General features: G+C 38.2%; 1 protein-coding gene across 1 annotated transcript in view; it reads left to right on the forward strand.

Moving 5' to 3' along the window:
- Window positions 1-18,752: 18,752 nt before the first annotated feature.
- Window positions 18,753-24,110, forward strand: part of LOC110166803 (voltage-dependent calcium channel subunit alpha-2/delta-1) — a 182,812-nt gene continuing 177,454 nt past the window's right edge. The window contains 1 exon segment of the mRNA XM_055155850.1: window positions 18,753-18,841. Coding sequence (XP_055011825.1) covers window positions 18,753-18,841 — 89 coding nt within the window.

The raw sequence follows: 24,110 nt of genomic DNA on the forward strand, positions 1-24,110 counted from the left end.
CAAAACAAACGCCAAGAAATTAGCACTGCCAGCACAAAGGTCCGTTCACCTTGCTGGTTGGGTTGTGCATGGATGCAATGGGGAATTTTGACGGACTTCCATACCAGCTGTAGAAACGGATTCTGTTTTGTGAAATTTTTCCTCATGGAACGTCATTGTCCGTGAAGCCTAAATGACGATTGTGAAGTGTGATATAGTGCTCTTATAGTAGGAATGTGTCTGTTTACTTTTGATTTTTTCATAGTCAGAAAATCTATGGAAGTTATATGGATCAAAATGGGACTGGGATGTACAGCACTTCGGATTGTAGATATAACAGAGCATATCAGAGTTTATCATTGTACAGTGAGATGTGAAATGATACAGAGAATTATGAAATATATTAAATAATACAGATCAGAGTGAGCTATACAGAAATACTACGACTAGGCTGGAGATGGCGCACTGACAATCCATTCATGTCTATAGAAATATATATGGAAATGATTTGGCAATGACGGACCTAGACTATAGAGAAGTAGAAGTAGTAATGGTAGTAGTTGGAGTATTTCAAAATGGCACAGCTTTATGGGAAACTATTGGTATGAATGTGTACAATAGAAGGAGTTAGGATATTCAACATTAAAGCAACACTATGTAACTTTATCTGTTTGGGCGTGGTGGTTCGGAAAAGGATGTACAGAGAGCACAAGTCCAACTAAACCAGGCTAGTTGATTCAGTAATTACTGTTAAAATCTGTTCATTAGTACATAGTGGACAGTATGTGATGTTACTGGAATCGAACTGGTTACCGTGTGGGTCGTGGGCGTCGCTGAACCCACTCCACTATCAAAAAAAACTACATCAGTTCACAACAAACATTACATAGTGTTGCTTTCTTTGTTCAACCATTTTCGTCTAATAATTTCGACTGTTGCAATGAAAAGTGGATCTACGTGTTAGCATCTTGTCTCTCAGTCCTCGTATGCTTCCTGTCTCGTCCCTTGGTCACAGAATCTTGCCTGGGATCCAGAATAAACACTTCTCCAATACTTTATGAAGATGTGAGCCTGGTCACCGGTGAATCTCCCAGATTTCAGATGGGCGTGATTAGATGGATTATCAGAGGCACGCGTGGTCCATATCAAAACAAATATGGCTGCTTATGAGGCGAAAAGAAAGGGAAAAATTATAAAATATCTCTGCAGAATCAAATGAACCACTAAACTCTGATTGGATGGCCGTGTCTAGAAACGTACTCAAGGGAGTGGTGACCAGACTGATATCTCTCTGTACAAAAACATACAGAGATCTCATTTTGGACTTACCAGGCAACCAAGAATATCAAATACTTCACAAAATGAATACATATCTGGTCTTTACGTTGTCTTCTTGGGTGTATAAAAAAGTTACGTCGTCAAACTTGCTACACCAGCCGACTTCACTGCCTTTGACAAACGCGCTCTTGGTTCCCACGAGACTTATATTAATATCGAAAAATTATTATGGGGGCCAATTGTGTTGAGAATATTTTCGATTTATGCCATCAAAAAAGACGCAATCTCAGTGAACCGTAAGTGTATTCAGGCATAACACAGGGCTGATGCAACGTGATGTAAAATTCAGTAAAAAAAAAAATTGAAAAAAAAATTGATGTCGAGAAAATTATTGAGAATAAGGGGATGTGATTGGTCGATTTGTTGTGCCATTTTTTTATCGTTTTAAGGTAATTCTATGCAACATACTGTATGTGTTTGAATGCATTGTATTTTATTTTTGTTATAATATATTGTGTCGGAAAAATTATAATTTTAATTTTTACATTTAAAATTTTTTATTCAGAAATTTTAGTAAACGTAGGTGTTAACTCGTGTTAGCATCCACTTGGAGCTTGTGCACTTTACTGATATTCTATTTATTTTCTTGTCACGAAAATATGAAATGCTGTGTGGATTGAAAAGTGTAAAAAGTTAAAATATTACAAATATTTATTATGTGGCAAAAAAGATTTAACATGACATCAAATGCACAAGCTGGTTGGAATAGTGTACAGTATGGTAAATATTACATTGAAATCCATTGTGTCATTTCCCTATAGAGAAAATATAGGTTCAAAAATGATGTTATGTGAACCGTTTTTGTTTTGGGGGAGCGTGAATGTGATCCGTGTACATAAAGTGTTTATTTTCTACAAAGATTGAATGTTTATATTTGTCCAAGCATGTGCGTGTATAAAAAATAACAATACCATGTATGTAACTGTACAGCGATGCCTGTCTCTAGTTGTAAATGAGGAGTTTTAAATGTCCACTGATCTGTGAAAACCATTATCGCTGCCCAAACCGCTGAAAAACACTGCAAAAAGGGAAATCTCACTGGGTTAAAATGACTTCAGAATGCAAATTTTGATTTCAGTTTTGGAGTTTGGATTTATTTATGTTAGGTATACAATATTTTCAATTGGAATCAAACGACCGGATTGTTTATGCAAGCAAAATTAACTGCAATATTAATATGGCAGCTTAAATTAAAAATGGCTGATGTTTTATTTTATTTATAGATTTATTGTTTTGAAGAAGAACAAAAATACATAAATTGTAATTCATTAGATTTTTTATTTGATTTTATTCATTATCATTTGACAAAAAGACAATAAAATAAAATAGTCAAAATTGTCCAAAGTCAACATTCCAAATGAATAATGTTGTTACAGTGGCAGAACAAATGTGTATCTCTGTAACACGATAAACATATAAATTGAAACTGACTGTAAAATAATTCCATATCCAAATTCCTTCACCAAAAACCTTCTGTAAAAATCCTGAATTACACATTTTAAAAAAAAAAAGAAGAAACCAGAATTCCAAGTCATTTTAACCCTTTGTTCGTGCCCTTTTTGCCGTGCTCTCCATGCATTCCTGTAGCTGTCGGAGCCTTTTGGATGTTGCATGTCCGTTGATGGTCAGTATTCCCCTCCCTTCAGGTTGCGTTGTACAGGAGCTGGTGGAGTGGCATACTGTAGGTGTGTGTGTGTGTGTGTGTACGCGCTTGTATAGACTCTGCTTGTACTTGACTCCTCTCGTTTTCACATCCTGCCTCTGGTTTTCCGTGCTCGTTCACAGGACGTGTTGAGATATTATGCAAATTTGTGCTGTAAAAAAATCAGCTGTTTCCCCCATGAGTCTAAAGAATAAATATGAAGAGAATATATTGAAACTGGTGTGGAAATCAGTTTTGTATCTGCTTGTAGGGGTTGTCAAAGTATAAAAAAACAGATACTAGACGAGTAAACGCCCTTGGACCACTATGTAACCTACCTTGACAACTGAGGGATTACACAGACCACATGGTAATATAAAAGAAACTACTATTATTTAAAAGTACACTATGTAACTCTTTGGTTGTCATTAAACAACTCTACCTTACATTTATTAACCATTACAAGTGGTTTTATATCTCAGAAACACCTAGAAAAACAGGCATTTTGACATGTAACTTGGTCTGGTTTGTTCTCCATGAAGATGGAAAGGTTTAATGACATAAAGTGAAACATTCCAGACAAAGCAATAACATCTCCATGTAGAAAAGCAATGGACCTTTCAGCAGAAAAGCTGCACAATGCACCTTTAATGTTAAAAATTACATTCTAATTGTCATTGTGATAATGGAATCGGTTTTGAGTACCAAGTATATTCCTTAGTATCAAAATTTAGTTCAAAATGTTAGTATCATGATAACCCTGGTATGAAGATTTCACATAGGGCTGCTAAACTGGGCAGTACATGGAGCACTAAAGGGGAGAGTGAGGAACAGTATGATTAGTCTAACACAGGGCTTTCCAACTTGTAGCTCAGAAACTACCACTAGCTCTCCACCCTGTTCCAAGTAACTTGCCAAGAGATTTTGGAATTATACCATTGTGCTGAATAACAAAAATGTGGTTAATTACATCCCTATTACCATTATAAATGTATCATTTTGAAGCTCACCGGAGGAAAAAGGTTGGAGACCCCTGGTGTAACAGGTATCCACACTTCAAACTTGTCACTTGTGATGTCATGTAGCACTTGAAATTACAGTGGCCACTCGGGGCAGAACACTAGATTGGAAGACTTTTACAACTTTTAAATCAACACACACTTTAGTGACAAAATAGGTGTATGAGATAGTGCCATGCAGTTGTTTCCTTATAGTTCTCACATCTGTCTACTATTTTTATTTTATTTTATTTTTTTTTTGAAAATGCAACATGACAGAGGGATAAAATGGCTGAGACAGTGTCATGCAGTTGGTTTCCCATGATTCTTGGTAACAATGTTTCTGATTGGACAAAAAGAGGTGACCCTGTCTGTAGTTTGCTAATCTAAAATGCATGGATTATATTTTACAGTCTATTTTTTATTATTTGGCATTTTTTATCACACAGGCCATGATGTAAAGAACTTTCATCTTGCAAAGACTGCATTAAAATCAAGTACAGGCTCTTTACTACAGCGTATAATTCCAGACAGATTTAAAATACTGATAATACTACACATGTTTAAAGCTGTACTATGTAACTTTTCTTGAGGAGAGTATACACCACCTGCTTGTCTCCATGTAGATGTTATATTATTTTGTCTACAGTGCTCCATAGTATAGCATTAAACTTCAGATCTGTGGCGAAGAGAGATTATCACATCGAGAATTCATTTTTGAGCAAAAAGTTTGATTTTTTTTGCACCGTAGTTGATTTATCGCACCATCATGCAAGATCCTCAGATAGAATATTGAAGATTTACATTGTAAATACCAGGTCAATAAGTCATTGAAAAAGACTTCACAATATTGTACTAGGGAATGAAATGAAAGAAACAATAATAAAGAAAACAGCCACAGTGGACATGCTGTGGTGTGGGAACAAAGCCACTAGAGGGCAGTGCAGTGCAAAGTATTTACTTGTAGTTTATTGTGAAGCCAATTTCACTGCATCTTGAGGCTTTTCAGTTGGCAGTTGTTGCACTGCTCTTACAAAGAATATGAAGTACATCCTAAGACTGTACACCGGTTTGCACATGATTACATAAAGAAACTGTATGTAGGCTGCTCTCTTACTTTTTAAAAAGACACTAGTCACAACTGAACCTGTGTAACTTTTCTGGTGAAGGGTTCAACCAACACCTGCTTTTCTCCATGGAGATGTTACCGCTTGGTCAGAAATGTTTCACAGTGTGGCTTTAAAGTGTTCTATCTTCATGAAGACCAAACCAGACCACGTTACCGGTGAGATCTCTGGAGAGGTGACCCCACTCACAGTCAGAATGCTTGTTTTTCTAGCCATTTTTGATCAAATAAATAAACCCACCTGTGATTGAACAAATAAAAGGTAGAGCTGTTTTATGTCATGTTGTAGAACATTCTAAGCAGAGCAATGACATATCCACAGAAACAAGAAAAGTTACAAAATGCAACTTTAATAATCTGCAGATAAAGTAGGGGCTGCAAGATAAATGATAATCAAATTGAATGAACACAATTAAGACATCTCAAAGGCTACAATTTTTGAAGTACCACAATTTCCTCTACAAACAACAAAATATCCTGTCTCATTCTGCATTAAAACCCTGTAGTGTAGATCTTTTCCTTAACTCGTTCAGCCCTAACATGGAGGACACATCCAAGTTTTTCTCATTGCCAGTATATGGACAGGTCTTGTCTCATGTGAAAACTCAAAACCTCCAGAATTCCCTCATTGTGCTGCAGATCCTAGTGCAGGGGTCTCCAACCTGTAGCTCGGGAGCTACTGGTAACTCTCCACGCCCTTCCAAGTAGCACGCAAAAAATGATTAATTAAATGTCTATTAGCATTATGCTTGTATCATTTTGATGCCTAACTTTGTACACTACTGTGGATAATGGTTTATGTTTCATAGGCATCTGACTGTATCTCATCTCAGGCTGTGGCTCTTATATTTACTCAACTTCTAGTAGCTCTCTGGCATTTTCATTTTGTAAAGGTAAAGAAAAGGCTGGAGGTCCCTGGCCTAGTGTGAATTGAATTTGGATTTATGTGTTGTGAGTGTGAGTGTTGGTGATTGGCAGCCTTGCTTCTGTCAGTTTGCCTTAGGGCAGTCATGGCTACCATAGTGACTTACCGCCGCCAAGTGTGGGGAGAATGAATAATGTCGAAAGACTGTGAGCACCTGGAAAAGCGTTTTATAAGCCTTTTTTTGTTTTATTTTGTTCATAGCCTCCTAAACCAATCAGCATCAAACCACACAGAATATAAACAATAATAATTCTTAACAAAAATGACAAGCAAAGAATAATCCATACTGACCAACTGAGTATGATTATGTTTGTGTAGCATTTACCTTGAGCCTGGGGACACAGGAAGGTTAAGTTATTGCAATACATAGTCATTCTTTTTCTGTTTACAACTGTACATGTGTGCTTTAGGTTTCAGTTTACTTTCTATACTGGATAAATCACACAGTCTCAGTCGTAGATGCTCCGTCTCATTGATGTCCGTTGAATTGTACAAAGAAGAATGTGGTGTGAAAATGCTACAGCTAAAGTTGCTAATAGCTCCAGTCTCACGTTAGCCTGATGAAGAATAGGTTTAACAGTCACACTTTGTCCCGGGATTTCAAACTCATTTTCACTGATTTAATATGATCCTTTCATCCTTTCAGATGATTCTTCTGATGCGAGCAGAGAGCACCATGTGAAATCAGGTCTAACACTTTTACACAACGAGCTGAAAGGATTCTCTACTCACAAGTTACTTCATGTCCCTCCTCTGCACCTTCTACTCCTCTGGATCCTCTTCCATTTTTAAAGGGACACCATGTAACTTTTTTGGTTTGGGATCCTGCTTGCACCATTGCTGTGCCTGGAATGTTCCACAGTGTAAGAGAATTTAAGTAATTTATCCTCCACATATATCTCTCAGTTTAACATTGACTCACAGCAGCTACAGTAACACGATCATCTTCCCTTGACATATTATTATCTCAATTGTGGTATATTGCTGTCTAACTAGTGTCTACTGGCCTTCATAGTCTCACCACACTTGCTTTATAAATCTCCTCTTTTGGAAGGTTACTCAAGTTGCTTGAACACTCAAAGATCATACCAGGTTCACTTTTGAAATCATACTATATTGACTTTTCAAGTCTCCCCAGGCCTGTATTATTGATGGTAAATAAACTTCTCCTGCCTAAGACATCTCCAGTTGGTCTCCTGCCTTTTAATTCTACCATTTCTTGGACAAGCTGAAAACTTCTACAACACAGTTTCCACATTTACATGAGAGCTTTAATTCCGAATAAAAATAATTTAATTCTGAATAAAAATTCAGTTCCGCTTCAATTCCACTTTAAAAAGACCAGGTAAACACTTAATTCCTAATGAAAATGATTATTTGGAAATAAACTTAATTCCAAAGTAAGTGGGTGGTTTATTCTGATTTTAAAGGCAAATTAATTTATTCCTCGATCATGTAAACTTTTATTCTTCTTAAAAATCATTTTGGTTGTTCAGCGCATGGAGTTTGGATCGCCCTTCTGATGCAATCCAGGCAATCTGGCTCCACCAGTCCTTGCTTTGGACTTTCATCCACGTCTCTTTGGATTTGCAAGCGGGATGCGGGAGTGGGCTGAGGTAGAGCAGCCGTTGACTCAGTTTGTCTTCTTCCTCCTTTCTCCGACACTCTTCTCTTCTTCGACTCGCTTCTCTCCTCTTCAGCTGACAGACATAAAGTGTGATGACAGAATTCTCGATATGCTGCTTTCATTATCATTGGAACAACTGCAAAGTTTGGATTATGTCCGTGGTGTAACGACAAACCAATGACAAAAAAGTGTGTTTTCTTCCGGTTGACATAAATACATTTGTGTCCCTGTCCAATCAGAACCCTTCCCGACTTCCAGATGTTGAGCGGAATTAAATAAAGGCAACTGAATGTGTTTCCCATGTAAACCTCAATTCAGAATTATTATTTCCATGTAAACTCGAAGGAAAATACTGTAATTTACTATCCAAACAATTTAACTCAGAACAATTCATTCGGGATTTTAAAGAAAACATCATGTAAACATGGCCAGTATGACATCAAACAGCTCTACCTTACACTTTTAAATTACAGGTGGTTTTATAGCTTAACACCTAGAAAAACAGAGAGTCTGGGAGAGCTCGGTTGCCTCTCCACAGATCTGAACTGTAACTTGGTCTGGTTTGGTCTCCATGAAGATAGAAAGTATTAATATCACACTGAAACTTTCCAAACAAAGCAATAACATCACCATGAAGAAAAAAGAAGAAAAGCATTTCACAGACTGTCCACCAAAAAAGATACACAATGCATCTTTAAGTATACAGTACAAATGATACTTTTGGCTTTTGTCCTCTATTTTAATCATGGATCATTATGTTAGGAGCAGTTTTTTTTTTGTATCAAAATGTGTGCAGAATCCTGACGAAAATTTTATTGGAGAACAAAGTCACTCTTCTCTCCTCCTCATCACACTTGCCTCCTCTGTACACTCTTCCTTCTGCCTTTGCACTCATTCCTCCTCTGCACCCTCTTCGCCTCTTCTCTCCTCCTCTGCACCCACTCCTCCTCTGCTTGCCTCTTGTGCACCCTTACCTCCTTTTCTCTCCTCCTCTGCACCTCACCCTCTTCCACAGACTCTGCAGCTGGAGTTCTTCTGTGCAGCCTGTCCTCCTCTGCACCCTCTTCCTCTCCCTCCTCCTCCTCCTCCTCCTCTTACACAGGCTCTGCAGTTGAGCTCTTGTGTGCAGAGCAGTGTAAGTGTGATGTTCTGAGGAGGGTGTGACCACAGCAAACAAAGGAAAAACGGGAATGGAGAGACTATCATCATAAGGTGCAATTTGTTTTTTTATATTTTACATGTTCATTCAGAATATATATATATATATATATATATATATATATAAATCTTCATTCATCAATTTTCTGTTCCAGTATATTAAGTTAGAGTGGAAGTGGTGCAGTGGTTAGAGAAACTGCCCACTAATGGAACGGTCGCCAGTTCTCAAACCTCACCTGAGAACATGGATTTGTTGTGTCCATAAGCATGACACATTTGATGCATTTAATAATAGTTTTTTACCCCATGTCTCTGAGCAAAATTGGTCTTTGCCTGAATACAGATATATTGTATAAGCAGCTCTTGAGGTCAAAATAAGTCCTCTGCGTACTGTCCAATGTGTTTTACTGTCTGATAATAAGGAAGTGTGCATTAGCATGCTAGTTGTCGTTAGCTGTGTTGGTTAAAGTCTGTTCTAGTCTCATCGTGGAGAATAATCAGGATGCACGGAATGCATAAGAAATGTGAGGAATAATTTAAAATTTTCTGTTTTTCATAATTTTAACCAGGTCCAGCGCCTTTAAATATGAAATGTAAAGCAATTAGATCTACAAAAAGGTCTGAGGTTCAATTTCCCAAAGGAAACTATGTCAAAGCAGTACACATATTGAACAGTAGTTGTTTGTACACGCTCCAGTGAATCAGACATCGACTTTCTAAGAGACCCACATAACGTGCACTACAACAGCTGCTATTGGTGTTTACAATAACAATCATCTTCATCTTCATCTTGGTCCAGAGTTTAAAAAAAGATTATATAATTATCAAATAGTTTTTTTCTTGTTGTACAGTGGGCTGACCTCACTTTGGGACCTCCCATTTGTTGGTGGGGATGAGTGCCTGGGCTGGCAAACATTTTGTGTACTGTGGTCCAAAGCAAGAAAAATGATCTGACGAAGGCTTTTTGCCGAAATGTAATTTAAAAATAAAAAAAGGTTTTGGACATCGGCCATCTAAGTGTGCTATGCAGTTTTTTTTTCACTTTTAAATTGCTGTTCCTTGCATTTGCACCTCTACAAGAACTTTGGTGTGCATTTTCTGTTTCATTGGATTACACCTTCTCATCATCATTTATCTAAATAAATAGAGCTAGAAAAAGGGCGTTTTACACTTCTATGGGGGATTAACTGCTAAAACATAACATATTTAGATCCCCAAGTTACCATATATTGTTTTGAAAATACTGTATTTCCCTAAACAAAAAACAAAAAAAAAAAAAAAAAAAACCACACATATTTGCTTGGAAAAAGCTGATAGAGAGTACAGATTTGCAAGTTGAATGCAATGATATGCAAATAAAAAATCTATAACCAAATGGCTCTCTAGCGCTCTCTTAAACTTTTTATTGGTTTATTCATAGGAGACAAACTGTTTGTCGTGGACTTGCTTTTAAAGGGACAGACAATTTTGGACATAGGATCTCATTTCTTAGTGAGTGTTGGAGACGTGTGGAGACACTTTTTAAAATATTCCATCCAGTCCTTGTATTTGTGGAGGTCGCTGGTGCTAGGCTAGTGCATGTCAATGGCCACAGTTAGCCTGCCATTAAAAACAGTCTTATCCACTCCATAAAACACCCGAAGCAAATCTACTATTATGCCAGACTGTTTATGTGAATGTCTGTGTTGAGAGAATTAAAACCAACCTTGCATTTGAAGGATTTATGTCTGAGCAGCAGTAAGTTGTACTCCCTGACAGAAAGCTTGACAGCAATGGACTGATATCACCTAGCACCTATCTTACTGACAAAATACAATTCCGCTGCTGCTGAGAAAATAGTGCCTCAGCATGCGACGATTCATGCGATGCAAGGTCAGTGTTATTGTCAACACAGACATTCACATTGACAGTCTAGCGTAATAATAGTTTTACTTTGGGTGCTTTGTGGAGTAGATAAGACTGTTTTTAGTGGCAGGCTAACTATGGCCATTGACATGCACTAGCCTAGCACCAGTGGCCTCCGCAAATACAAGGACTGGATGGAATATTTAAAAAAAGTGTCTCCACACGTCTCCAACACTCTACTCACTCACGCTCACTAGGAAATGAGGCACTATGTCCAAAAGTCCAGACTGTCTCTTTAAGGTTTAGGAGAAAAATAATGGGTGAAAAATATAAATTAAAACCACATCTGGCGCAGGAAAACAGGCAAAAAAGAATGGACATGCCTGTGACCAGTCTCAAAAATTTGAACTCGACAAGCTTTAAATTTGACACCCCCCAAAAATAATGAAAGACGACTCAGTAGCAGCAGAACCACCAGACTCCTCAGCCACTCCCTCTGCTCCTCTTCTAATATACTTTTCACCTCACTCTTTCATGTCTGCTGAAATGTAATATCTATAGTATATTTGCTGAAACTTGTCTCTGTTCTCATCCCATGCATCTTTGTTACTAGGCAACCTGGGCTTTCCACAGTGAAACCTCAGGGTTTAATGTGGCCCTATGGCAGTATCATGTTTACATTTGGAACATCTGACACTATATCCAAAAGGAAGACTCAGGTCAGGTTTAAGTCTTTAGTGGTCTAAATATGATGGAGTTTTGTACTTTCACAAATATTTCTGAAAAAATAACAAATCATTCTAAGTTTGTCAAATCAAGTCAGAAATCCTTCATTCTACACTAATAAAAACAAAGAAATTAAATGTTGAAATTAGATATCGCTTTTCCCCATTGAATTATTTTATGTTTATCCAAAGCAAACAATTCAGTTTAGTATTACAATGCTCTATTTAATCCATTCATTTATAGCAGAGGGCCAAAATTAAAAACTGGGACTAAGTCGTGGGCCAAACTAAATATTTACTGGAAAATTTCAACAACATCTGCATGTTTTCTCTTCTTTCGAGATATGTAATGTTAAACCTTTTCTTATTAAAATAAATGTTTAATAATAGTTTTGCTTAAACATTGAATCCAGAACAAGCAATAATATATATTATTATTTTTTTTTTATTATAAATAATATCTCTATAGTCTATCTGTCCCCAGTGGGCATTGGTCATTGCACTGTAAAAAAATAAACTAAAATAAAATAAAACAGTAAAATTTAAATAAATTAATTAATAAAAACTAAACTAAACCAAAATTTTAAAAAATAATAATAATAAAAAACATTAAAATAATAATAAAAAGTAATAAAAATAAAATATTAAAATAAAAACTTAATAATAAATAAAATATAAAATTTTATAATAATACAAAATTTAATAATAACAGAAAAAATAATACAGATAAAAAAATAAAAATTAAATAAAAATTAAAATAAAAATTAAATAGAAAACAAAACAAAAGAAAGAAAAAACATGTGTCCACAAACCTGACTCCTGTTTCCATGGAGATGTTGTTCCTTTTACTATAATCTTCCACAATATAACATAAAACATGTCTGTCCTTACAGAGAATATTGTTGACCAAATATGTGGGTTAACTTTACATACAATTTTTATTTAGATGTTTAAAATTCAATCATTTAACCTAAAAAAGGGACAATTAATTTAAATAGAGTCAACATTTTATTCATTTGTGTGTCTTTATATAATTATTGGTTTATGTTCAAACAAAAAAGAATTACGTTTTTGAAAATGGGTGTAAACGGCCCCTCTGACAGAGATAAAGCCTGTGTGCAGAGAGGGGCCCCTGGATATTACCGTCTGGGGCCCTTCTATAGTCTGCACTGTACATCTGGGAACAGTAGAACACAAGAGGAGACGAGTGGAGAGACAGAGCGAGGAGGGATAGAGGAAAGAAATGGAGCAGGGAAAGAGAGGGAGTGGACGATGGAAGAGGAAAGGATGGAGAGAAACATGCGGAAGAGAGAAAAGAGAAGAGTAGGGAGCGAGAGGTGGTTGAGAATTATAGGAGAGAAAGAGCGGGTGAGAAAAGAAGGTGAAGAGAGGAGAAACAAAATAGAGAGAAAGAGAGGGGGGAGACAGAAAGAGGGGGGATGAAGAGAGGAGAGAGAGAAAGAGATGGGGCAGAGAGATGACTAGATGTAGAGAGAAGACAGAAAGAGAAAGAGGCAGAGAAGAGGGGATGTAGAGAGGAAAGAGAGAAAGAAAGGTAGAGAGAGAGAGAAACCTGAAAGATAAGAGAGGAGAGAAAGAGATATAGTAGAGGAGAGAGTGAGAGAGGAGGTGAAGAGAGAGGAGGGAGAAAGAGAGGAAAAGGTGGGAGAGAGAAAGGAAGGGCTGAGAGAAGAAATAGAGAGAAAGAGAATGAGAGAGGAAGAGAGGTAGTATGGCAAGAGAAGGGGGTGGAGAGAGAGGAGGAGAAAAAAATAAAGAGATGAGGCAGAAAAAGGAGGGGATGTAGAGAGGAGATCAGACAGGAGAGAGGGAAGGAGAGAGGAGGCAGAAAGAGAAGGAGATGGGAGAAAAGAGAAATAGAGAACAAAAAGGGGTGGCAGAGCGAGAAAGAGAGGAGGAGAGACAAAGAAAGTGGAGAGAGAGAAAACAGAAAAAAGAGAGAGGAGGCAGAGCTGGGAGAAGACAGAGAGAAAGAGAGAGAGTGAGGGATGGTAGAAAGAGGAGATGGAAAAAGAGAGAGAGAGAAAGAGGCAGGAGGAGAGACAGAGGAGGGGATGGAGTGAGAGAGGACAATGGCAAGAGGAGGAAGAGAGGATGGGATAGTTAGACTATATAGAGAAGACAGAGAGAGAGAGAAAAGAGAGAGAGGAGAGGATGAAGAGGGACTGGCGACAGAGGAGGGGATGGAGTAATTAAGAAGACTGGAAAGAGAAGGGAGAGACAGACAGGAAAGAGAGAGAAAGTAAGAAAGATGAGAGTTAGAGAGGAGAGGAAGGAAAGATGCGAGACAATGGAATGGAGAGAAAGCGGAGAAAGAAAAGAAGGGACGCGAAAGAGACAGAGGAAGGGATGGAGGGAGGTGAAAGGACACTGGATATGGTGTGTGGTTACCAGGCAACCATTGATAACCAAATCCCCAAGCATCCAGTGTCCTCTCACCCCTCCCTCTTCTCTTTCTCTCGCTCTATCTCTCCTGTCCTCTCTCTCTCCTCTCACTCCCTCAGTCCTCTCTATTCTCCCTCTCTCTCCTCTCCTTCCTCACCATCCTCCCTCCTTTCTCTTCCTCCTCCCTCTTCTCTCTCTCCTCTCCCTCACTCCTTCCTCTATCCTCCTTTTGCCCTCTCTCCCTCCTTTCTATCTCTCCTCCATCTCCTCTCCCTCACTCCTTCCTCTCTATCCTCCCTCTATCCTGCCTCTCTCCTCTCTCTTCCTCCTCCCTCTTCTTTCTTTCTCACTCCTGTCCTCCCTTTCCCCTTCTCTCTCACTCCTCCCTATCCTCCCTGTCTCCTCTCTCCCTCCTTCCTCTCCATCTTCTCTCTCTCCTCTCCCTGACTTCTTCCTCTCTATTCTCCCTCTCTCCTCCCTCTTCTCTTGCTCTCCCCATGTCTTCCCTCTCTCCCTCCATCTCTTTCCCTCTCTCCTGCCTCTCCCTTACAACCTTTCTCTCTCCACCTTCCCATCTCTCTTCCCTCTTTCTCCTCATTCTCTCTCTCTCTCTCAGTTATCCAATCAGATGCCAGAGTCAGGCCAGCCTCAACGATTAACAAATTACTCCATAACACCCCAGAGCGAGTGCAGACAGTCTATCTGTGTATGACTGGACACACAGTGGGATAACATGACTATGATGGATGGTATTGAAATTCTCGGCTAAATCTTGGTTTTAAATTGCCTGGTGAGTCCAGACTGATCTCTCTCTGTATTTACACACTGATATAAGTCTGGTCCCTGTGCCCTCCGTCCCACCTTGAGCCACAACCAAACACTTGTTTCTTTTCAGTGACACATGTGAAACAAAGGAGCTCAAGATTTAAAGGGTCAGGAGACAATAACCTACAGATGAGTCACAACATGTATCTGTTTAGTGACAAAATAAACTAAAGTAAAAGTTTTCTCATTGTGGTTATATTTATTGCACTGAAAAGCATAAAAACATGTATCCTTACTGTGTGAGTCTAGCCAGGCTGGTGCCACCTAGTGCCTCCGCTCAATTTATTTTCTGTCCAGCGACTAGGTCAGGAATCAGAATACACTAGACGGTTTGCAAGAACTCTAGAAGTGCGAGTCAGAGCACCAGCCAATCAGCAAAAAGCCAGACATTCTGTTTTGGCAACGATTCCCGAGATCGAGGATTTAAAGCCGGAACAAAGAAAGTGTTGAATTGAATCAAGGGGAAAGACGTTATTGCCCTTCTTCCTACGGGATTTTGGAAAAGCTTAATATACCAGATAGTCCCGTTAGTGGCACATTACATACGTCATGTTCAAATAGCAGTGATTGGTTAAATAAAAAAGTACCTGTCTACCGTCGAGCAAAAAAATCCTAATGCTGCGAGGTCAGATGGTTTCTACGAAGTGAAACCATCTGATGAATAGGGCTAGTGTGAGTCTGTATCTCTACAAATCTGATTCTTATTTGGCCTGGAGGAAGGTCCACGCTAACTTCCTGTTAAAAGTGCAGTGTGTAACTTTCTGAAGGTCTCCTGCATGATTCCATGAAATTAGAAAGTGAAAACCAAACTTAGGAACATTCTTCATTCAATAGAGATTACTTTTATGCTATACTGTGTAAGATTATAGGCAACATGGAAACAAGCAGAAGGAGGCTCTAGTCCAATGAGGTTCATTTGGTCTTCCGATAATTTATGTTATTAGGTTATTTTTTCAGACCAAGAGTTTGTTTTTATACGTGACAGTTTGGACTGCTCTTCCTCAGAGTGGTCATGTGATGTTGCTGTCCTGTCAGATGATTTATACAGAAGAAAACAAACACCTTCTCTAGATTAAAGAGGCAATCAAAATACGGAAACATGCCCATGGGACTATAAACTCGGACAAGGGGGCTTTTTTACTTTCACACACCTGGGATACTGAAGAAGTCAAACTGCAGATGGCACTGTTGTCCTGCCTCCACCGGTAGGAAGACAGCGCAAAAACCTGTATAAATCAGCTGTCAGGTATGACTGAAAAAAACAACCTAATAACATAGTCATGTGTGTGGAGATGGAAGCCTTCTCACAGTAAGAAAAAACCGAAAGAAAAAAGTAAAAAAAATAAAATAATAAAGTTACCATAATGACAAAAACATGCTTTTATTTCATTTTTTGGCTAAATTGTTACAGTCTATGGCTTTTAAATGATCAATGTTGCAATTTAAAATGCCCAAATGATAAGATAATGATCAACATGTGTTATAAATGAAAAATATAGAGGATAAAAACATAAAAAATATGACACGTCTTCTTTAAAAGATAGAATTTTCCTCTGGGGCCTGACATGGTGGTTAGGGACACCTGTCATACTCAATACACACAATCCAATCCATTCTTTTTCAGTATTTGACCAGTGCATTCTACAATCTGAAAACAGCCTACATTTCTCTCAGAACTTTTTTACAGTGCGCTGGTTCAATCAATACACTTCAGTTGTCAGAGATTGCAGTGCTGGCAGAGTCTGGCTGCACACTGCCGGAGTGATGCTAACCAGCACGGATGGGCATCAGGTGTATTTTTCATGATCTGCTCCAGCTCCACTCTCACAGGAGCAGGAGGATATGGTGGGATTTCACAGAGCAACGTGCACCTGGATTAGGAACTGGTGCACTTCGGTGTTTAGAATTTGAAGTTAATTGTGAGGAAAATGGTGCGTGTGAGTGATGGTCAGAGGGACGGATGGCGCAGATTGGCAGCCGCACTTCTGTCAGTCTGCCTACAATAGTATCTTACCACCATTGTTGTGGTGTAAATGAATAATGCTCTGTAAAGCGTCTTTGTGAACTATGTGAAAAATGCTACATACATAAAAACTTACTTACTTAAAAGATATAAAATAAAAGTGAGGAAAATTGAATCATATCTGAAGGAGCAGTGCAAGAAACGCAAATGTTCAAAAAGTTTTTTCATTTGTAGACATACTTTTTTTTAATAACAATGTTTTTATTTAGTTTTGTACATTATAAAAGCACAACCACACAATCTATCTGCTAGTTGTGCACATGAAAACAAACAAAAAACAAAACAATTACAGATCAACCTAATAATTAGAAACTTTTTTTTTCCCCAACCCAAATATAAATATATATAAACATGTATATACATATATACACCTATATAAATATAAAATGTATACATACATACATTCAAAAATTATAATAAAAATAAATAAAAACAAAAGAAGAGTAATCTCAGTCATCTTCAGCACCATCTGTCAAATTAAGATTCCCTACAAAACTTTTAAGAGGACCCCACACCTCGTCAAACAGTTTCAACTTTCCTTTCCTAATGCATGTGATCTTTTCCAAGGGAAAACCTATGAGCATCTGTTTTACCCAATGCACCAACCTGGGCCTACAAGTTTGTTTTTTGTTCCCAAAATATTGTAATTGTTCTTTTTGCTTGTAAAAAGCACATATTAATCATAATTTGTTCACTTTGAGTAAACTTGTGCTTTTTGGGATATATACCTAAAATAAACATAACAGGATTTGTTGGAATATTCTTAGAAATAATCATCTCTACCGCTTCTCTAACCTCCTCCCAAAAGAGTCCTATTTCAGGGCATTGCCACATGCAGTGGAAAATAGTTACTTTGGCATCAGCACACTTGCTACAAATATCTGGTATGTTAGGGTTATAAAGGTTCAGTTTGGCTGGTGTTATATATTTTCTCATAAGCCACTTATATTGCAGAAGCCTAAATCGAGTATTAATTGTTTGTGAGCTTTGTTACCAATCATACTTACAGTGAGAAGAGTAACCAAAACTTTTACTCAAGAGTACTGTTACATAGTCAAATTAATTAATTAAAAGGAATATGGTGAAAACTTGTCAAAAAAGTACTTTATATATATATAATAATATATATATATATATATATATATATATAATATATATTATATATATATATATATATAAAAAAATACATACAATCACAATATATATTATATCATGAGTAATATTATATTCTGAATCCTAATTCAAAGCATATGCACCCTTTTTGCCAGCAGAGGGAGTAATGAGCTTCATTGCAAAATAAATGTAATTTAAAAACACAGATCTGACCTGTAACTTGGCTTGATGCTTTCACCGTCTCCATGGAGATACATTTAACACTATATTGTGGAACATTTCAAGCTAAGCAGAAGGATCTCCATGGAGACAAGCAGCAGACGCACCATCAGAAAGTTACACAGTGCACCTTTAACATTAAAAAAATAAATTAATCAAAAAGAAAGAAAGAAATAACTTTAGCCTATTGCAATGGCACCACAGAACGCACAATATCACGCTTGATTGCTTAGGAAGATTCGTTTGGGAATCTCTCCATGACTCTTGCCTTTAATTACAACTTTAATTACCATTCATAATAACGTTGGCCGTGCGCACTTGGTATTCACGCCTATTAAAAAAAAAGCAAACCCATCCTGTGTGCCAGTGTGGTGCCTTCTTTGAAAACACGATGTGATTTCCGATTGCGAAGAAGGTGGCGAAGGACGAGACCAGATAGATAGATAAAAGACAGAGAGAGGGAGTGAGAGAGACAGAGAGAGAGAGGAGAGGAGAGATAGCACGGCGGTGGGGCGAACTGGTAGTGAAGTAGAGAGAGAGAGAAAAAGAGAGAGAGAGAGAGTAATCGAGCCAGTGATAAGTCGGTACACTTATTTTTGGCACAAATGGAACCCCATACTCAGTACCTGTTTGAGCGCTCCACGTTCGGCTCATTGGATTAAGACGTCTCCCGTTAATCCCGTAAAGGAGGACCGGGAGGCGGGCGGTGGGTCGGTCTGTGGTTGGAGGAGCGTGCGTTCGTTTTTGGCGTCTAGCGTGCCGGCTTGGGAATCCCTCGCCCTCCTCATCTCCCCGCCGTTACGATGGATACCTGCGGGGTCCGAATCTGGCTCTTCCTGGCGCTCCTCTGGCACGACACATCCGACGCATCGCAATTCCCAACGCAGCTTATGTAAGTAGCCTGTGCACGTTGTTGGTAATCCGTTGTTTATTTGTATTCCGTGCGTAACTTGGGGTGGGTGTGTGGCGGCGGTGGTAGTGAGGTGCTTCGTTCATTCATGCACCGCTGGTCAGACCCGGGAGGGAGCGGAGGAGCGGGGGAGCGGAGGGTGATTAACGACAAGGGGTGGTCGGGTCGGGTGCCGTGGGGTGATTCCGTGTCGGGTTGTGTCATGAGCGGTGCGCGGAGGGTGAACACATGGCGCACCTTTTTTTTTTTTTTTTTTTTTTTTTTTACGGGGAGCAGCTGGATGGAGACAACAGATCACTGTGTTTAAATCCGTGCGTAAAAAACTTATGGTAACGTGACAGTCCGATGCGCGTCATGACGACTGGATTATTTTATTAATAATGACTGGTGTTTTAAAGACGTGTGGAATCCTCGTTTGAACCACACAAATTTAGCTTTGATTTTTACACCATTAAGGTTTTTGGAGAGCCGAAGAGCTGGGTGGATGCCAATTAGCCGAACTCATTCATAAACGTAGGCCTATTCAAAAAACGCCTTATTATCAGTATACAGTTAGATTACTCATATATTTTTACATTTTGCTATGATAAGATGTGTAAAAAAGTATATTGGTAAATTATTAAGACTCATTTTAATTCAATAAATCAATACAACTCAGTGATAAGAGAATTTTTATCATGTTTTATGGTTTTATCATATGGCATGGTTGGTAGTTTTTATACTCTGTCCTGAGTCTAACTGCATTTTATTCAAAGTTACACTAGTATTTCCTGATTTGTATAACTCTTAACCAGTGTTGGGGAGTAACAGATTACATGTACTGGAGTTACGTAATCAGAGTACAAATTATGAGTAACTGTAGTCGGTTACAGTTACTGTTTCAATGAGAGGTAATTGGATTACAGTTACTTGGTTGAAATAAATGGATTACACGGCGGTATTTTCCTGTTTTCACATTTCGGGGTATTCCCTTCTTTTTCTTTTTCTTTTTTTCAGGTAATTCCACTCATTGCCGACCACTAAACCAGGTCTAAATCAGGTCTAAACCAGGTCTAAAACCAGGTCTAAACCAGGTCTAAAACCAGGTCTAAACCAGGTCTAAACTAGGTCTAAACCAGGACTAAACCAAGAATAAACCAGGTCTAAAACAGGATTTAACAGGACTAAACCATGCTGTGCGGACCATGTCTCCTCCTCCTCTTCTATCAATAATATTTTTAATACGGTTAAATAAAGACTGGGCTTTTTTATTGTCTTTTAGCAGATTTATGTGAAGATATCTGAGTCTTTGCTACTCTACAGCAAAGCAAGTAATTCAAAGTATTCAGATTAAGTTACTCACTTTAAGTAATTTAATGGATTATGTTACAAACTACATTTTGGGGTATGTAATCTGTAATATGTAAGGGAATACATTTTTAAAGTTACCTTCCCAACACTGCTCTTAACACCGTTTATGTCTCTCTGTGTTGTAGGTTTGTCATAATTGTGTCAAAAATCAGATACTAATCAATGCTAAAACTAAAGTAGATACTCATTAAAACACGTATCAATTCTAAAAAAAAGTCACATTCACAGAACAGAAATGAGCCTTTCCTGAATGATCCTGAGCTGTACCAGAACAAGTACAAGTACCACATAGACTATTATACGCCCACGGGCCACTATGGAACCTACCTGGATGGAAGAGCTTTTTATTATCACCACAGTGTCAGAATCTATTGTGTAAAGAGTCTCTTCCTTCTTGAAATCGAGTTTGAAACTGACAAGCTGTACTGAAGCCACGGCTGCCCTGAGGTAGACCGACAAAAGCGAGGCTGCGCCATCGGCCCCTCTGGCTATCATGAATCACTCACGAACGCATCACATTTATACCGGGCGATAGTGTCTTGTTTTCTCGTGTAGGCTACTTGAGCAAAATACAGTATGTCTCTTCTCAGTACAGATACATTGTACAAGAAGCTCCTGAGGTCAAAACAAATCTGCTGCATCTAATTATAAAGTATTGTACTATCTGATTACCAGGAAGTGCAAGTTAGCATGTTGATTGTTTGTTAGTTAGTTAGTTATAACGGCAAGTCTTCGCACTGAGCGTTGTGAAAAGTGCTTATAAACTTATCACGGTGAATAGTTAGAATGCAGAAGGTAAGTCAGGAATAACTTTGAATTGTTTAAAATGAACTAGTTGTGTTTTTCAGACAGGTGCAGTGCCTTGAAATTGCTTTTTATTGACAGCAATCATGTCTTTGGGTTGAATAATGGCACCACTTCCTAAGATGTTGGCCAAAGGAAAAAAAAAAAAAAAAGAAGAAAATCTCAGTGTAAACAATAGGGTTGCTAGAATGTTGTGAAGTGAATGCTGGTGATTGGCGGAGATACTTTTTACTTTTACGTCACTACATTTGAGAGCAGGTATCTGTACTTTCTTCTCCACTACATTTTTGAACAGGATTGAAAAGTAAAAGTTTGTTTTTTATTATTATGTGAGACCTGCTGGTGGTCATAGTCTGACCAAGCAAAAAAAAATAATAATAATAAAAGAATAATCAATTGTTCCTATAGAAAATTCTGCACAAATCTTTATCAAAATCATTACATTTTAAGTTTCCGTAAATCTCAAAATCGGCATGAAACACTTTTAACTTAGATTTTTTCATGTGATACTTTTTATTTTTGCTCCGGTAGCTGTACTACTTCAGTAAAAATACTTCTTCCACCACTGACAATTAGTCAATATTGTAATTACTGTAATAAACCTGGCTGTATCTTCACCTGCTCTCAAAAATCCTGTTTTTCACTCCACAATAGAATGTTTTGATACTCGCTCCTCTCTCCTCAGCTGCCTTCTCTGTGTGGCGACGCACAATTAGCCCACGGAGTCTAACCCACACGCCCACCGAGCCACGCACTCACTCCGGGCCCCCTCATTAGCATGTTTTGTTCCGTGCTTCTCGCTGGCACATCTGTCTTTGGCTCTTCCTTTGCTCTATGCTCGCTGGCTTGCGGGTTCGATTGTGTTGTGGTGGTACTCTGCTCTCTCTGGAACAATGTAGGCCGCTGTCTGACCCAGTTGTGTGCGTGTGTTGATGTGTATGTGTCTCTGTATGTGTGTGTGCATGTGAAGTTTTAATTACCCGCGCTGTACCCGGGCTCACTAATAACACCGGGGGAAGGAACAGTCTTTGCTTCGTCAGCGCGACATTGGTTTAGGTAGAATTAATGGGGCACATTTAGACGATTATTTGGGGTTTTTAAACTAATGTTGATCTTTGCTTTTAACCTGTGCATTTACTGTTAAAAAAAAAAGAAAATATAATCTTAACTGGACCTGGGTTGGTTTGCCAGTGGCTAAACCTGCAGATAGAGAACACTTACAAGTTTGTCTCATTCTCAGTAAATGGATAGGCCATTAAGGACTGGCTGTAGGTGCTAGGAGGGTTCAGCTAGTGAGGACTCACATCAGAGAGAGTCCTTTTTAAGTTTAAACCAACTGGATTTCAGCAGTAAAACTGGCAGCCCAAATGAGAGTTCTACACTAGTGCCATTACCCTTTTTGGATAATTGTCTTGAGAACCAAAACACCAAGTTAGAATTTTTTCTTTTTTTAAATGATCATCATGTCAATACTTAAAGGGACAGTTCAGAATTTTGAACACAGGGCATTATTTCCTAGTGAGCCATAGTGTTGGAGATGTGTGGGGACACTTTTCTAAATATTCCCTCTAGTCCTTGTATTTGCAGAGGTCGCTGGTGCTAGACTAGTGCATGTCAATGGCCATAGTTAGCCTGCCACTAAAAACAGTCTTACCCACTCCACAAAACACCTAAGGCAAATCTGTTATTACGCCAGACTGTCAATCTAAATGTCTGTGTTGATAGAATAATGTTTGAAATAAAACTAACCTCACATCGCATGAATCGTCGCATGTTGAGGGACTATTTTCTCATATATCAGGAAGTACAACTCGCTGCTGCTGCTCAGACATAAATCCTTCAAATGCAAGGTTGGTTCTATTTCTAAAATTATTCTATCAACACAGACATTTACATCGACAGTCTGGTGTAACAGTAGATTTGCTTCGAGTGCTAGCCTAGCACCAGTGACCTCTGCAAATACAAGGACTGGATGGAATATTTAAAAAAGTGTCTCCACACGTCTCCAACACTCTGACTCACTAGGAAATGATGTCCAAAACTCTGAACTATCCCTTTAAGCTTTAAATCAGACCTGGGCCTTACAACCTGGGCTGGTACAACTCAGCCCTTTGGTTGACTCTGACCAACCTGTTTAAGCTCATTTGGAATTATAAAATAAATATATTTTATAATTTTACCCCATGTATGGACTAAGCTGCATTGCTTTTATTTTAGAGGTGTTGACGTTTTTTGTAAGACATCCTCACTTTTTAGGGATGGAATGTTATCCAAATCTCTTGATACGATATTTTCAAGATATGCATCTCACGGTACGATATTCATTATGACATTTTGTGGAAGTTTCTCTTATCATAATCCAGTCATAATCCAAATAATTAAGATTTAAAAGTGCTTAATAACAGTTGTTTTATCACGTAGATTGGACTGAAACAGTGCAAAGGATCATGGTCTTTGTAGTTCCTTCTGGTTTTTTAGCTGTCTGCACCATAACAATGATTTTAGGCAAAGAGACATGTATTTCGATGTATTGTGAAGGTCCATGATATTATTGTGAGACTTTTGAAGATACAATATCATGATATTTCGGTTATTGTTACATCCCTGTCACTTTTACATTGCGTAGTCATAACATATACTCTTAACAGTCTTACCAGCTTGTCTAAACAAGTCTAAACAATGCTATTTACTGCTTTTTATAAAGAAATACAATTAATGTTACACAGAATTGAGTTAAGCATTTTGTCCCGACGATATTTTCTGTGTCTAACGTGGCCCCGTGGGAAAAAATAACTTGCCCACCCCTGCTTTAAATCATGTTATAATGCTGTTACCTCATCAAAAACACAGTTGTAGTTGTGTTTTGTTTCATTCACACATGTTTCTCTAAAGGTCAAAATGCTCTGTTCCACCTTGTGATGTCATGGTGCTGTAGTTTTCAAAGTAACAGCTACCTTTTACCTTTTGTTCCAGGTCTGAAATTATCCAAATGATTCTAGTGAAGGTGTATGGAGTTTAACAACACACACATCACACATTCGAAGAGAGTATTTTCTGTTTGAGAGAAGAACTCAACCTAAATAAGGGATTTCTGTGT

This window comes from Boleophthalmus pectinirostris, unplaced genomic scaffold, assembly GCF_026225935.1.
Source record: "Boleophthalmus pectinirostris isolate CB_2022bp ecotype Guang Dong unplaced genomic scaffold, ASM2622593v1 HiC_scaffold_2, whole genome shotgun sequence".
Lineage (NCBI taxonomy): Eukaryota > Metazoa > Chordata > Actinopteri > Gobiiformes > Gobiidae > Boleophthalmus > Boleophthalmus pectinirostris.